We start from the raw sequence: 16897 nt of genomic DNA on the forward strand, positions 1-16897 counted from the left end.
CTAACCTTCTGTATGCTTCTTTTAAGTTTGTGATTTGATAATGTTGAAATCAGACACAGAGAAGCAGCTAGCATTTTTGAAGAGATGTGAGCAATTGCAACCTTTACCATGTCCATCATGACTGGTGTACTTTAACTTAACATGGTCTGCTAAATTGGGGCGTAGATCTGGAACCCAAAAATAGTTGTTTTTTAATTCCTAATTATTCAATCATTGCAGGGTTTAAAACTCACCAAGAGCACTGTTTGAACGGATACTTGCATAGAAGTACAAGCAGCCATCTTTTAATATGCAGTAATGCTGGACCCAGACATCCTTGTTTCTGTCCAGCTGGTGAAGGAGACCCAAGCACTCTGGGTTCTTGATTGCTAATGGAGGAAGACTGATATTATGCATGGTCACATCCACCCACACATGGTTCTGTATGGAAATATATATGGAAAAAGTATTGTGAATTTGAAGTATTTGATACAAACTGCACATATATATTGTAATTAAAGGACACAGGTACACAGCATCACTATTCTTGTTACTTAAAGCGGAACTACACTATATCTGAGCACCACAAACCATAAGCTATTTAGTTCATTTTTAATGTTCAAAGCAAGCTGACCCATCGATCCATGTCTCTATGCTTTATTTTGCTGAGAAGTCAATTAACACCCCCCCCCCCAATCCTTAGCATATCTGGCTGTGGCCATCTTGAGTGAGGGTAAATGATTCATGTAGCCATTACTTCATGGGATTCATCTGCCCTTAGTTCAGACATACATGCAGGGGGGTGTGCTTAGCTGAGAAAACCTATTTTCCCCTCCTAAAGACTTCTGGGATGTATGGCATCATTTGCCTAGGCATGGAAACTAGGAAGTGACTAAAGAATTGTAAAAACATTTTTAAAACAAGTAAATATGATATATTTTTCTATCTATTTACTAATGCTGGCAACATAGGGATTCAAAATAGTCAATGTTGATTGAGAGAGAAATGTTCCACTTCAAACTACTGTAGAAACCCTGCACCCAGATACTAACTTACTGTATGATAGCATTACAGCATAAAAATGATTTCAAATTACTTCCCTTCACTTTACTCAAACCGTATTTTGGCTATAATATTTTGGCTATAGCTGATCTAATGGGGAGAGAGATAAATGTTGCAATAATGACTTATAATATCTACACACTGTACTTTCTCTTTAACCTCCTGAGTCCTGGAGCATGGATGGCGACTGTTTTTCTCATTTTATAACAGTCCTCGGGCTCATCAGCTCATGAGCTTCTGATCCTTCCATAGATCTCTACATAGCAGCCTGCTGTAGAAAGGAATGCTTTTGCATTCTGTGTACATCGGGGGGCGTAGTGACATCACGACACTTTCTCTCAGTATGGGGGCTTAGGAAGCGCTGTTGTAGCTCTGTCCAGCCTCTCCATGGAGCAGTAGTGCTGCTATAATGATCTATTGCTGGGAATTGGGCAGAGGGGCCCACAGCAACCACCTCCAGTTTTCCTGCTCTCCATGTTGTATTCTGTACAGACACAGAACAGAAAACAGAGCAGATTTCGCTCAATTAAACAAGGGGCTTGCACTCTCTTTTAATTAGTAGCAGAATCTGTTCAGTTTCTCAGTTTAGAGAAGCTGTGCAGAGTTTATGCCTGTGCCACTCTTTGGCAAATCATTCCAATGTGCAAGACTGAAACTGCCAAAATGAACAAATGCTCTACGACAGTGGTTCTCAACCTGTGGGTTGCGACCCCTTTGGGGGTCGAACGACCCTTTCACAGGGGTCCCCTAAGACCATCAGAAAACACATATTTCCGATGTGTAAAGAGCAGCTGCTGTGTAGAAAGCAGCTGCTGTGTTGAAAGCAGCTAATGTGTTGAAAGCAGCTACTGTGTTGAAAGCAGCAGTATTGGAGGTAAAACGACATTCATGAATTATAATTACTGGGTAAATAATTTTATGGTTGGGGGTCACCACAACATGAGGAACTGTATTAAAGGGTCACGGCATTAGGAAGGTTGAGAACCACTGCTCTACGACTTCAGGGGATATAGGGGATAAAGGCCCTGGACTCAAGTGATTATTAAACAGTGAAATGGAACATTAGAAGACTTAGTAACAACTCTGTACATGAATAAATGACAATTGAAAAGTACTACAAACCAATTACCTGGTTTAGAGGATGAATGGCTTTATCCATTGCCTCCAGCCACCTAAAACACAGAATAAATAGCAGGACCACTTAACAAGTGCAGCAAACATTATTTAAAATAATATATGCACATATCTCATAAAAAGTTTTAGTTTTAAAATAACCTATGACCATTTTATTGGAGGACACTTTTAATTATTTTGGGTAATAATTATGTAGCTGTGTGCCAGCTGAGTACAGGCGTGCCTTGGCCCCCCCCCCCTCCGTTACTTCCTCTGTGTGTGGGCAGAGCAGTGCAGCTAAAGGCTGAGTGGTCCATGCCTGCTTCCTTCCTTCCCTGTCTCTGTACCACTGAGTGGTCAGTGCAGTTTTTGCCTGCGCCCCCCCAGAAACAGCATTTAGCCAACCAGCAGAAAGGGGATGAGGATGCAACTGCAAAGGATTATGGGATTATATAGGTGCGATGGGGGGGATGATAGACTGCATATTATAAAATCCAGGATTTCCTGTAACAGAGGAGGAGAGGAAAAGCTGTTGCCTTTGAGCTACAGATCTGGGCAAAACAGTGCAGGGAGCCAGAGGATGCAGACCTGTTACTGTAGGTGTCTGCACCAGGGATACAGCCATGGAGGACTTGTGCGTGGAATAGAGGCTGAGGACTAAGCCTCCTGTGCTGAGGGCTGTGGGATACAGATCTGTTGCTCTTACCTGTCTGTGCCCACATTCAGAGAGATTGAGCCTAAGAGAGCTGAGAGAATGAGCCATAGATATTTGCTGTGTCTTGGGACCAGAGCTGGGGGGACCCATTGTCCTATGTGCCTACAGCCAGTGAGAGTCTGATTATGAGGATTGAACCTTCTGGGACAACTGACTGCCAAGCATGGAGGACTGGATCTGTTGCATACCATGAGTGGTGATTGGAACAACTAAGCTGAATCCCTTACTTCCCACAGGTTATGCCAATAGAGACTGATCCTTACTTAACAGCTCCTCAGACATCCATTGTGTACAGTCTTAAAGGGACAGCATCATGTGCACCACCATAAAGATGGGCCCCAACAATAGCTGGCTTAGTACTGCTAAATAGGCACCAAGTGCTTTAAAGCCACACGCCTCTTGTCAAAAATGCATACACTCACCTACTATTAGGACATTTTTTGGGATTAGTTAATGTCATTACATTGGCCACTGTTTATACCAGCTGAAATCTATTTTAACTTTATTGCAGTTAGTTAATTGCCATATCATAGCTTGGTGTACATCCTATTTTGGCCTGGCCTATTCAGTTGCCTGTCTATGGGCTTATGCATTGTTTAACTTGCCTTGCCATAATATATCTAATTAACCTACCATCAAGTTACAAGTTACTTGTGGCCTTTTTTCTATGTACTATTATAGAGTGGTAGCATACTATTGGTTAAAACGGAGCTCCACCCAAAAGGGAAAGTTCTGCTTTAAACCTTTGTCCCCCACTCCCCTTTAAGAATTGGCACCTTTGGGGAGCAGGGGGTGAGCGGGTACCTGAATTTGACAGGTATCCGCTCCCACTTCCGCTGCAATCGCCTAGGCTAGGGGTCTTGAATTAAAATTTATGGAGGTCAGGTCAGCAAAATATCCTTCCAACAGAGGTCTGAATCTCATTAGTGATATAACACATCACAGTCCCCTGGTACATTATCAGCCTTAGAGTACTTTTCACACTGTAGTTCCCTCTACATCACAGTCCCCTCTTTAAAGAAACCCCACATTGTCCTCTGCTTCCCCTCCACATCACAGCTCCCCTTTACATCACAGCACCCCTTAACAAAACACAGCATCTCCTAACACAACGCCCCTAGTACAACACAGCGCCCCTAACACAACACAGTGCTTCCTAACACAACGCAGCGCCCCTAACACAACACAGCACCCCTAACACAACACAGCATCCTTTAACACAACCTAGCGCCCCTAACACAAAGTAGAGCTCCTAACACAACGCAGCGCCTCCTAAATCAACGCAGTGCCTTCTAACAATGCAGCGCCCCTAACACAACACCCCTAACAACACAGAGCCTCTTTTAATGCAATTATTTCCCTGTACAGTCCTAATGTACCTTAGGCAGGTGGGCGATTGCCTGGTTTGCTGAGGTCTTTGCATGTTGACTGGCTGGCTGGTTGCCGGCTGCTGCCCCTCGGTCCCAATCTGTAGCTCCTTACGCCTCGCCCACCTAGCAGGGTGTGGGGGGCTATGGGTCAGGACTGGGGGGTGAGAGCTGGTGATTGCCCGGCTTATTGGTGTGTGGGGTCTTCCCCTCACTGTGACTGGGGGCAGGAGTCTTTTCATGTTGGACAGCTTGGCGATCACCCACTTGTTGACATGGTGACTTGGGCAGCTCCTGTCCCTTGGTCTTGATCTGCAGCTCCTCGCACCCTACCCACTGTGGGGATGGCGTCGGTGGCTGGGTGGGGGCCCCGGGGGAGGGCACCCGGTGGTGGATGGATAGGACTGTCCTGCAGTCCGCCATTTAGTGACCACTGGCCTAGGCAATTGGAAGAAGAAGTTGTCCTTCCCCCTCTCTCTCCTCATAGTCTTCTGGAACATATGACAGGTCCCAAAAGACTACGGGGCCATTCACAAAACGCAGCACTTCTTGCGCATTCGCAATGGGCACCTGGCTGGGAAGCTGCAAGCTCTCACAGCCGATTGCCCACACTGAAGATGCTGGCACCAGGGAGAGAAGACGGGCAGTGAAACCGTGGTGAGGACACCGCTAGACCGAGGGACAGGTAAGTGTCTGTAGTTTAAAACTCAGGAGCTACAGTTTTTGTAGCTGCTAGCTTTTATTTTTCTTTTTCAGCTGGAACTCCACTTTAAGTTACACAGGTGTGTCAGTGGGGACCAAGCAGCTTAAAGAGCAGTGGTAGAACAGCGGACCCATCATACCAACTGGCTCCTCTGGGGGTAGCGCTACAATTATGTCCTGTGTTTAAAAGAATTGTAAATAACTCAAATTCAGAAGGGCTGCACAGAATCATATATATATATATATATATATATATATATATATATATATATATATATACATATTGTATGGCTGTCATTGGCTGTTATAGTGGAGCAGCAAAATTATTGCAGGAACCCTGAGGTCTTGTTCACGCCAGCCTGTGATAAATTGCAAAAAGCACCTATTTTTTCATGTAGCTATTTTATGTTAAATGGGTTACAAAACGCAGCCCACTGTAACATGCATGAAATCACAAAAACACATACGATTCATCGCACTGCATTGTTCTTTGAATAGGCCCTAAATATTTTATACACCAACAGGTGTGTATATGCATACAGACATGCTGTACATTTTAGATTATTAATAGTTGTTTTAATTCATTTAATTTAGTAATTTTAAGTATATAATTTGTAGTGACATTTATTTTTTATTTTTTTAGAAATCTGACATTATAAAATCCACTCCACTGCATCTTTAGGATATAAACACTATTCTGGCCTTGGACAAACCAGGCAGAAATAAGATGGATTAGCCTGTTTCTGTGGTCTGTATGTATATGAGGAAACTGCAGAATGAGGGCTGGATTACGGGATTTTTAAAACCATACTTAGTTTTTAGGTCATGTTTCATATCATAGAATGTACCACTTTGTGAAAATATTAATCAGTGAATGCATAGAAATCAGGCATTTTTTTTCACTTTCATCACTGCTGCTCACCAAGGCAACACACTACCTTTTCATTTCTTGGTTAGATGTTGCACAGAAGTAGAATATGCGGTTTCCGGACTGTGGCACACATCTAAATACAAATGGTTTCCCCAGTGTAGTATCCACACCAATTTCAGAGCCTTCCAGTTTAGTCACTTCAAGTGGCCGACACTTTCCTTCATCCTGCAAAGAGAACCCAGATAAATGTGAAGCTTGTAGGAAAACAATCATTTCTAATCTAAATTACTTTCTTTCTTTGTGCATACAGGTAAAATAAAGATATGGCACCAATATTTATTTATTACAGATACTTATATAGCGCCGTCAAATTACGCAGCGCTTTACATATATATTGTACATTCACATCAGTCCCTAACCCTCAAGGGGTGTACAATACAATGAATGTCCCTAACTTACATTCATACATACCAAGGCCAATTTAGACAGGATGCAATTAACCTACCAGCATATCTTTGGAGTGTGGGAGGAAACTGGAGTACCCAGAGGAAACCCACACAGGCACAGGGAGAACATGCAGACTCCAGGCAGGTGGTGCCGAGGCTGGGATTCGAACCAACGACCCTAGTACTGCCAGGCAGAAGTGCTAACCATTTAGCCACTGTGCTGCCCATGATGTAAATGTATGTAAATAAGCAATAGTATAAGGAAAAAAGTTTTTCTAATCTGTCCAGTTGCTCTTTTCACTGGGAATGCTGATAGGGACTGCCATATTTTGCCACATACTGGATCATTGCCTCACCTGTCTAAAAATCTATTGGTGCCTTAACTGTTAATCTTGAAGTTCCAGCATAATGTAAGTGTCTTGATCTGAGAGTATGTTGTGTGAGCTATGTTGGGCTGCTTGAACTCAGAATGAATACAATCACCACAATCTGCACTCATTATACAACAAGGACCAAGAACTGTACAGTACATGGAAATTGAGTGGCGCTTCTAAAAAAAACACATGTAGTCCCGATTGGTAGCACTGACATAGAGGAGCTGGTACATGAACCGGGCTGTCAGTTTTCATTGTCTCTGCTGTCATTCTTGCTCCATCTGACAGAGGGACAGGCACAGCTGTGAAGATGAAACTAATATTATAGAACATTGTGTAGCCTGTTTAAGCTCACTCACCAAACAGACAAGGAGAATAGGGACTGCTTGAACTGCTGTGAATGTAGGAAGGAACTGAACATTGTGGGAGAGGTAGTTCCATACTGAATAGGCCTGCTTTTTGGACTGGATGGAGGAGCTACATTTTTCAGATTCCCTGGAGCTCTGTGGGGAGCAAAACTGGAAGGCTTGTTCCTGGGTTCAGTGAGATGTAAGGAGGGCATTCTGAGAGGCAGACTGTCCATCTGGTTGCTTACAGGCTGCTTAACAATATATCTGGGACAGAGAGGTGCAGTAGTTGTAGGCTGCTTACCACCATATCTGGGCCAGAGAAGTGCAGCAGAGGTACTGGAGTCCTGATTGTCATGGAGATTGCTGTGGATGCTGATATTGTTGAGCTGCTAACGGGGAACAAAAAGAGATCAGCAACCTTGGTGAGAGGTCACTGACCAACCACACTACACCTGTGCGCCTTTACCAGTGTTTGGAGGAACGTTATCCTGAGCGTTCCAACATCAGATTTAGACCCCAGTGCGCTAGCCAGTGATGATAGGCTGGACTAATATTGTGGTCCTAGCCCTTTAGGGCAGGATTACCCATAGTATAGGGTATAGGGGTTACTCTCTGTACCACGTGTTTGTTACCAAACACATATTCCATTTACCATTGATTTACATATTTTTTGTACAGTACTGCTGTTTCTATTGTTTTAAGCTATTGAAATAATGTATACATTTCAGCGGTGTTGCTTGCAGAGTTGTGGGTACTGAGCAGAGGGGACCTGAGAAAACAGCAGCTCCTCAGGGGTAAGTACTACACACTTTTGCTTTGTTGGAAGGTATAACAGCTTGTCATATACACAAATGCAATGTGAGGAGCTTTGTTTGCCAGGGCTGGTGACCTAGGCATTGTGTTTCTGTGCTTGCATAGGTTTTTGCCCCCCTATATAAGCAGAAGTTATCACAAACCTTAGCATTCTACTGATGCAAATAAGTAAAAAAAACCCTAACCCTACCACATTTTGTTACTGACATTTTACTTCTAGCTAACTTCTAGCTTCTTTACCCCACTGCTGCTTTTCTTGTGTTGATTTTCTGTTTTCACAGGTATTCTCAAAACTGTTAAGACATTTTAAAATTAATGTTTGGAACCTGCATATACTTTTCTGTAGCACTTGCTACAGTCAGTATGTTTATTGAATATTTGTATTCCTGTGTACATTTCATTTATCTTGTTACAGCATGGGAAAATTGGTCTTGGTTAAAGGGAATATTCAGTTTATTATTTTATTTTTTTTTTTACTATATATGAATCTGGCGAGCCATGTTGGCTTATCGCCTACTCAGGTTTAGCTTCCTGTTTGGCAGTGTAGCACCGTGTCTGTAATTTGTTTGTTTTTTTCACACAATGCAAGTTTATATGTTGGCTGACTCAATGAAATCTATGGTAAACAGTTGTTTGTACACTCGGCCACCTTATCAGGTACACCTGTTCAATTGCTTGGTAACACAAACTGCTAATCAGCCAATCACATGGCGGCAACTAAAGGCATTTAGGCATGTAGAAGTAGTGAAGACGACTTGCTAAAGTTCAAACTGAGCATCAGAATGGGAAAGAAGGGGTATTTAAGTGACTTTTTTTGTGGTATGGCTGTTGGTGCCAGATGGACCGGTCTGAATATTTAAAAAACTGCTTATCTTCTGGGATTTTCACGCACAACCATCTCTAGGGTTTACAGAGAATGGTCCGAACAAGGGAAAATATTCAATGAGCTACAGCTGTGTGGACAAAAATGCCTTGTTGATGTCAGAGGTCAGAGGAAAATGGGCAGACTGGTTGCTGCAACATTCAGATGGTAGGGTCAGAATTTGGCGTAAACAACATGAAAGCATGGATCATGCTTTCATGTTGTATCAGCAGTTCTGGCTGCTGATACAACATGCTGCTGATACAAGGCATGCTTTCATGCCTTGTATCAGCAGTTCTGGCTGGTGGTGATTATATAATGGTGTGGGGGATATTTTCTTGGCACTAGCAAGGTGTACCTAATAAAGTGGCCAGTGAGTGTATACCCAATATGTTTTTTATTAGTTTTAGGGAACAAAATGAAAACTAGTTTTAGGAAAGGACTTATGTTTTGATGCCCTCATGAGCAATCCAACCTTTGCCATTGCCATGGCGCCAGTAGGGCAGAAAATGAGGGGCAATCTAAAATGTGTCTGTAGCACAGGAGGTAAATTAAATCTTTATATGGGGACACCTGTTTCAGTGGCCACTGTCCAAAAGGGAGGATTCCCCTTGCTTTTGGGAGATTTCCTCTCATCTCTTGTTTTGTCCTCAAGACACAGAGGTAATAGAATCTCCACAACAGCACTGAAATAAAAAGGGGTTTAACTGTCTTCTACTCATGCGTTCAAAAGTACAAAAAACATTTTTGACTATACAAACACTCAGTTTGGCAGAGTCATTGTAGTAGCCAATCCATCTAGCTTTAGTGGCCTATCAAAGTATCTCTATTTTTAATATAATAACTTGAATCAAGGTAACTAAGCAAAATGGATTCAAAATTGAATACAAAATTTCAAAATTAAATAAAAGCAAACTATACCTCCATTTTAAAAGGTGTAACCCTTTAGGTGGGCTAATGTTCTTGTCTCTAGAACTTTGGGCATTACTGATATATGTGTATTTAACCTTAACCTCTAAATAACAGACAATTGGAAGGTAGAAAACAAATTCATATTTGTGAATGTCATCAAATGCTTTCAATTCACTAGGTTTATGATCCTTTTAAAGTCTTAGTGTGATGCAGCTTCACTACAAGTTTGCATTCATAAATGATTCTAGATAACTGAAGATCATTTCCTGAAGATATTTTGTTTTGAAACAAGAAGTATTTCATATGAGCACGTGCCGCCGTAGCCATCCAGCCAGAGATAAGGACTTGTTTAAGTAATGGCTGTTGCTTGATAACACTGGCATGTGGCTTATACACAACCAATGGTTTAAATATAAGCCTATTGCTTCACTAAGCTGTTTACATAAAATGCTAAGGCTTATGCCCTGGAACTTGGAAACAAGAGCAGGACTAGATATTATACATTTTACTACAGAAAGAAAAAAAAAGATTAATGGTTTGTGCATCCAACTGTTTAAAATGTTGATATTAAAGTGAACCTCTGCTTTGCCTATAATAGGTTCACTTTAAAGCTGGCCACTGCAGCAAATTGTTATTCTGTTCCTTAAAGCAGTAGTAAAGTCAAGTCCTATAAATAAAAATCCCAGTCCTCCTGCAGGTTTAAATCATAATGTACTAGTATGAAGCATATACTAGTACATATTGACAAAGCACTATCACGGCTCTCCCGGCACTTCCATCTTCCCCTAGTGTTCCTTCCAGGTTTCCGATCTTTGGCCACTTGAATGGCCAGGCTGTGGTGACGTCACTCCCTCACATGCGCATAGGAGTCACATCGCCACAACACACAGAGCGGCCCATAAATGTGATCTGAGCTGCGCATGGAGGAGAGCCATTGGGGGATTGAAAGATGGAAAAAGATCTGGGGCCCTTAGTAGATCACAGACTCAGCAATGACATGCAGTGTCAAGCTGCAGCAAGCAAAGCCAGCAGAATATCAGCATGCATAAAAATGGGGATTTACTCAAGAGATAAAACTATAATTCTGCCACTTTACAAAACTCTGGTTCTCCCACATCTGGAGTATGTCATCCAGCTCTAGTCACCAATTCTTAGGAAGGATGCGCTGGAGCTGGAGAGTGTCCAGAGAAGGGCAACAAAGCTAATAAGGGGGCTGGAGGACCTCAGTTATGAAGAACAACTACAAACATTACACTTATTCCCCTTGGAGAAGAGGCGTTTGGGAGGAAATATGATAACCATATACAAATATCTCAATGGTGATCCCAACATAGGAAGAAAACTATTCAGCTTCAGGGAGCTTAAGAAGACATGTGGCCACTCCATGAACATGGAGGAGAAGCGGTTCATCCTTAAACTGTGCAAGGGATTCTTTACTGTTAGAACAGCAAGGATGTGGAACTCCCTTACACAAGCAGTGGTTTCTGCGGGAAGTATAATGTGTTTCAAAAGACTCTTAGATGGGCATCTTAGTGAATGCAACATACAAGGATATGGGAAATTATATAGATTTAAACACGCACATGTGCACAAACACCCACATGTCGAAGTGGATGGAATGGTGTCTTTATTCAACCTTACCAACTATGTAACTATTACCTGTTGATGTAACATAATTTACTGCTGGCAGGTGGAACAGCCAGGCACTGCGATGTGCCCATACAGTACATTATGGTAAACTTCCTGTTTTTTGGGCACGTATGTGCATCCCCCTTACTGGTCAGCTGGTTAGCAGGTTGCAGCACATGATTTTGGCTCTATATCTGTTGATTGGCTGTGGCAAATCACAGCACAGAGTTTTGTGTTTACAAACACACAGAACTCTGTACACAGACAGCAATCTTGGCTGTTTCTTCTCCCTGAAATCAACTCTGTGTTCAAGTACAAAAAGCAGCCAGATCTGTGAGTAAAAGCAGCACACATTACACTTGTTAGGCACACAGTTAACCTCTTCATTGCCCCTTGATGTTAACCCGTTCCCAGCCAGTGTCATTAGTACAGTGTACAGTATTAACATCAATCACTGTATTAGTGTCAGTAGCAACGTTAGTGCCAGTTTTCCGTGTCCCTCCCAACCAGTGTCAGTTAGCGCCAGATTGTCCTCCACACTATCACAGTCACACTACAAGTCAATTATCACCACCATTAATAGTATAGTGTCTGTACAGATCGGTATCCTGATCACAATGAGAACTATACTAGTGTCCTCAATAGTATAGCATCCCTTAAAATGTAGTTTAGCTTTTTACCATAGACATGTACTAGAATACATTTTGGCCTAAATGTATGAATAAATTTGATTTTATTGAATATGTTTTATAAAAGGAGAAAATATTGTTTTTTTTCATTTATATAGTATAAAAAAACTCAGTGGTGATCTAGAGATGAAATAGAGGTGAAATAGAGAAAGCTCTACTTGTGTGAAAAAATATATACATTTCATTTGGGTACAGTGTTGCATGACCAAGAAATTGCCAGTTAAAGCACAGTGCTGAATAGCAAAAAATGCCCTGGTCATGAAGGGGGTAAAACCTTTCAAGTGTCAAGTGGTTAAAGCGGAACTTTAGTCAGAAAATTAAGTCCTACTACATCACTTCATGTTGGACCCTTTTGCATGTATAGATGTAAAACTTTAACAATAAGTGCATATAATGTTTCAAATCCAGGAAGGCAGAGTTTCAGTAAGGATGTGACTGCTCTGGGCTTCAACAAAATGGCAGTCTCCAACAAGAATAAACAGGAGCAATGCTAGAGGCAATTTACAGCACACACTAATTTTAGTAGCATAATTATTAATGTGGAAATTATGTTTTTTGTTAAAGAAAATTAATTGTTATTGAACTGTTATGGGTAAAGTTCCGCTTTAACTGAAGCTATGGTCATATGATGCTTCTTCTCTCTTCTTCCATTTACCCCCTGGGTCCTACTTCAGGTGTCCACATCACTGCCTGATGTCCTCTCTCATAGGCTGCAGAGGCAGGAGAACGTATGGGGGGGCTGTGAGGGGACCAGTGCCCAATAAGATAATGAGCAGGAAAACATTGTCTGTTCCCCAGAGCAGAAAATTAACTTTGCTCATACAGAACATTGTGACTTTGATCCATTACACTGCAGGAATTAAGACTGAGGAGTAAGATAATTGATACACAATTTTCTTCGAGTTGGGCTTTAATGGTATGCCAACTTGTTAGGTGAAAAAATGACTACAATACAACACAATGCTTTGTTTTAAGGAATGTAATTTACAGTTAACATTATGACTTCCAAGTGACACATGCCACAATGTGGACCTAATTTGAAATAGATAACACCATGGGGTTGTAAAAACTGTATATATTAAAAAATGGAGAAAATGGAAGATGTGTCATAAGCAGATGTGTTTACATTTACATCCAACAGTTCTGCAATGTCAGAGTAACCTGATAAAAAAGTACTGCTTTAGGCAACAGAGCGCATGGTTTGGATTGAGTTATTTATTTGAAAAAGTTCAGTAACTTCTCTAAGAAATTATGGATTTAGCTAAAAACAAATATGTAATGAAGATACTTTTCTCTGACCAAAAAAAAGACAAGCATATATTTGTAAAGACTTCAAATCCAGTGATTTTAAGCAAAATCAAAGCTTGAAAAAGGGGATACAGCACCAAGCAGCACACAGTGACATACTTCAAAGAGCTTTGGGCTTCTGGCGATGCCTTTAATTTGACAGTATTTACAAACATATCGGAGATCATTCTAAATTCATTACCTGGTACATTTGACCCCTTTCTGAGCGGCTTCAAAGAAATTTTGCATTCCCATAGACTTGTATGGGAATGCAATACCCTTATGTTGCAAATTAAAGGTCATCTTTCTGACCTGCAAGAAATCGACAAAGGGCCTCCAGGGTCAACCTACTAAAATCACAATAAAGTTATAGAACAAACTTGTTGGACCTATTTGCTCAAGTTGGTATATTGAATTGTGTTTATTATTCTAACACACCCACAGTGGAATTTGGGTGTAGCTTTGATTGTATTATGCTTTAATTACAAATGCTACTGCATCAAAAGATTTAATTACATTACAGCCGTATCATGAGAAATATGAATCCACACATTTGCTAATTTACCTTTTTATGCTTGTAGTAGTGAAGAGTCCCATCATGTTTGAGAACAAACCATCTTTTCCTCCATCCTTTTAGTAATCCGGAATGTGTACGCTTATGAAGATAGCCACGACACGTCGGCCGTGGGGTATTGGGGAAGCGGCTGATGTCTGATCCAACAACCAGAGTCAACACATCTGGACCTGAAGTATAATTAGTCAAAATGATTTACATCAGTTTTTTCCTGTTCTGCACTATAATGATCTCTGCATTACCTATTACTTATAATAGACGTGTGTAGCATATTGTGTGATGATGACTTGAGCATTGAGCAATAAATAAAGCTTTCATTAAGGCTTAGTTAAGCTGAAACCAAATTATTACATTTCATTTTTTTTCTGTTTACTAAAGGTTTTTGAAAATCTTTTCTTTATCATACCTGTAGCATTTTAAAGGTTTTCTAAACTTTTGTTTAAGTAAAATGTTTACAAATATATTTTAATTGAAAATTAAAATTAAAATGTAAGGGTAGAAGAACTTGTTGTAGTTTTAAATACAGTAACAGAGCTCATTGACAAACAGCATTTTCAAGAGCACATCCTGATGCCTGGTGTTCTGATGTATGTTAGCATGTTGCAGGATGGTTCTCATTTACCTTTATTAAAATAAAGTATGCGGTCATACATATAGAGTATGTAGGTTAGCCCTAGTATTGACCTGCACTGCATACAACAGGCATATACCGTAGAAGTGGCGGTAATTGTTTTGCACCTAAATATATCAGGACTATAGAATATTGCATATTTCTCAAGGTATCAGGTCAGGTCAGGTCTCAGGTATTTCCTTAGTGCCCGAATCCTTAGAAGTGACCTAATTAATAGGTATAAATATCTCAATTTTCAATAAAATATTTAGCTGAGTAACTTTTCATGCCTCAAACATAGAACACAGGGCTTTGAGTTGCAAATGGAGGATAAGCAGGTTTTCATTTCTTGGAAGAGAACTTAAAGTGGAAATGTATCTAAAAAATGCTTGCAGGAAGGCTTTTTATTGCAGAACAGTTATTTCATGTCTCTTCTGCAATCAAAGCTACAAAAGCTTCACACCTGCCTGTTTACAAACTTCCATAGGATGTTCATTGGCATTTGCATGGTTTGACCCTGGGATGCATTAAAGTGGAACTTTAGTCAGAAAATTCTGCTAGATCACTTCAGGCTGGCCCCTTTTGCAGACATATCTATGGGAAACATTAAAATCAAGTGCCTATACTATTTAAAACCAAGTAATACACTCTCTCACCCTGCTCTGCACATGCTCAGTTGCTTTCTAATTTTAGGCACTATGCCGAATTTGTAGAGGCTGATCTGCTGACAGCTTAAAGTTTTACTGCTGCTCGGGACTTTAGGCTTCAGAAAAATGGCAGCATCCAGCAAGAAGAAACAGGAGTAAAGGTGGGAGCAATTTACAGCACTAATTTTGGTAGCATAATTATTAATGTGGAATGTATATTCCTTGCTAAAGAACATTATTTTTAATCAAGTTATTATGGGTAAAGTTCTGCTTTAACTCCCATGCACCTGCTTGATATTTACATAATCTAAGTGGGCCAAACAAGATGGTCAAAGATGCCAAACCCAGCAGAAATGGGAAAAGTCATATCGCTGAAGGGAAGGTGAGTATATTGAAATTTAGTTTCACTTTAACTAACAAAAACAATTTTTAATCTATGGCAGATATAAAAATGAAAAAAAAATGACTGGAAGCTTGCTTTAAAAGTACAGTAATTACATCCTTAGTTATACTGTATTTGGAAGAATTGTCAAGGTTCAGCTTTACAGAGAAAAATAATAAAAAATATATTTTTGGCATCCTATTACCCAAACAGATATGTCAGAAGTGATGCAGCACATGGAGAAAGTATAATTGGTGGTATTTTCTGTAAATTGACTACAAGAAAGCCAATGCATACAGTATTATTTTAGGAGTTTCGACTGCATATGAGTACAATCTACACTAACCTTTTTTTATTGCTTAAACCTAAACTTTCAAAGCATTTTAGGGGTTTCAAGCAACTGTAGGCTTTTTGCTACCAAATCTCACCAATATGGACAGGACTGGGCACAGACCTCTACTAATTAATTTTAAAGTTGCACTAGGAAACATCAATATTTCAAGACTTCACAGCATGTCTGGCACATGTAAAAAAAGTTAGGTGTTTATAGCTGATCTCCATGTTTCATTTAACTTTATGTAGTTAATTTGGACCAAACAGGTGCAAATGAACTATTTACTTCACTAATAGTTTCAGAGGCCGTTTGCGCTGTATAAACTGTTTGTAGCCTCAGCTAAATACAATAAACAGAGCTGTATTTCTTGGGCAGGATGAGAACTTCCCATCTGGCTCCCAAAAAGTCAAGTTGAGTGCTGCTCAGCCATTCAGAGAAAGCTTTCTAGTCTATGAATGAATACAAAGCTTCCTCTGATTGGCAGAGAGGCTGGCTGATGACATCACAAACTCTGGCTCAGCCATTCAGAGGAAGCTTTGTATTCATTTGCAGTTTTTCTGCAGAAACATACCTGCACTCTTTCTTCAGGAAAAAAAGTGTTCCTAGTATGAGTGTCCTACTACTAAAAAATAGCAATTGCTGGGGTCTTATTTTTTCTAAGACCTGTGTAGCAGTCATCTGTTTAGTCTTGCAAATTAGGGAGGACATAAATAATTATGCTAACGCCCACTTATGACTTTTTAGGAAATGACATGCTGCCAGGAAGGAAGGCAGGGAAGATGTGCAATGTCTTGTTGCCTTTTGATGCTTTCTAGTAGTTTGGAAAAGTGGTAATGAGTACATCTCTTATATTTACCATAAGCAATCTTGGGCATTGCTTTATGGAAGAGTTGTGTATCATTTTCTTAGAAAAGGGAAAGAGAACCCCCAAAGATATAGGTCAGTACTGAATCCATGTGACAAGTCTTAAATCACCAACTCTCTTCAGATTCTCTCTTTTTTTAATCAGCAAATCAAGCACAGTGGCTCTACTCTCCTCCTTCATAGCAATATGTCAGATATCCCATTATTATTCAAAATTCCCCTCCTCCAAGTGTGAATAATGAAGAGGTAATTTTATATTGAATGTAAAACAACAACCTCTTTGTGTGGTGCAAAAACCAACGATGATGAGCAGTT

At 40.4% G+C, this 16897-nt stretch overlaps 1 protein-coding gene across 1 annotated transcript in view; it reads right to left on the reverse strand.

The window, feature by feature from the left end:
* The window catches only part of LOC149447420 (uncharacterized), a 62530-nt gene that overhangs the window by 2505 nt on the left and 43128 nt on the right, over positions 1 to 16897 (reverse strand). Inside the window, exons 6-9 of the mRNA XM_089652599.1 lie at positions 13737 to 13915; positions 5877 to 6034; positions 2171 to 2213; positions 234 to 420 (exon numbers count right to left, since the gene is read on the reverse strand). Of these exons, the coding sequence (XP_089508725.1) occupies positions 234 to 420; positions 2171 to 2213; positions 5877 to 6034; positions 13737 to 13915 (567 nt within the window). The remainder of the gene's footprint in view (positions 1 to 233; positions 421 to 2170; positions 2214 to 5876; positions 6035 to 13736; positions 13916 to 16897) is intronic.

This window comes from Staurois parvus, unplaced genomic scaffold, assembly GCF_062004578.1.
Source record: "Staurois parvus isolate SC_StPar_1 unplaced genomic scaffold, SC_StPar_1.0 ptg000687l, whole genome shotgun sequence".
NCBI lineage: Eukaryota > Metazoa > Chordata > Amphibia > Anura > Ranidae > Staurois > Staurois parvus.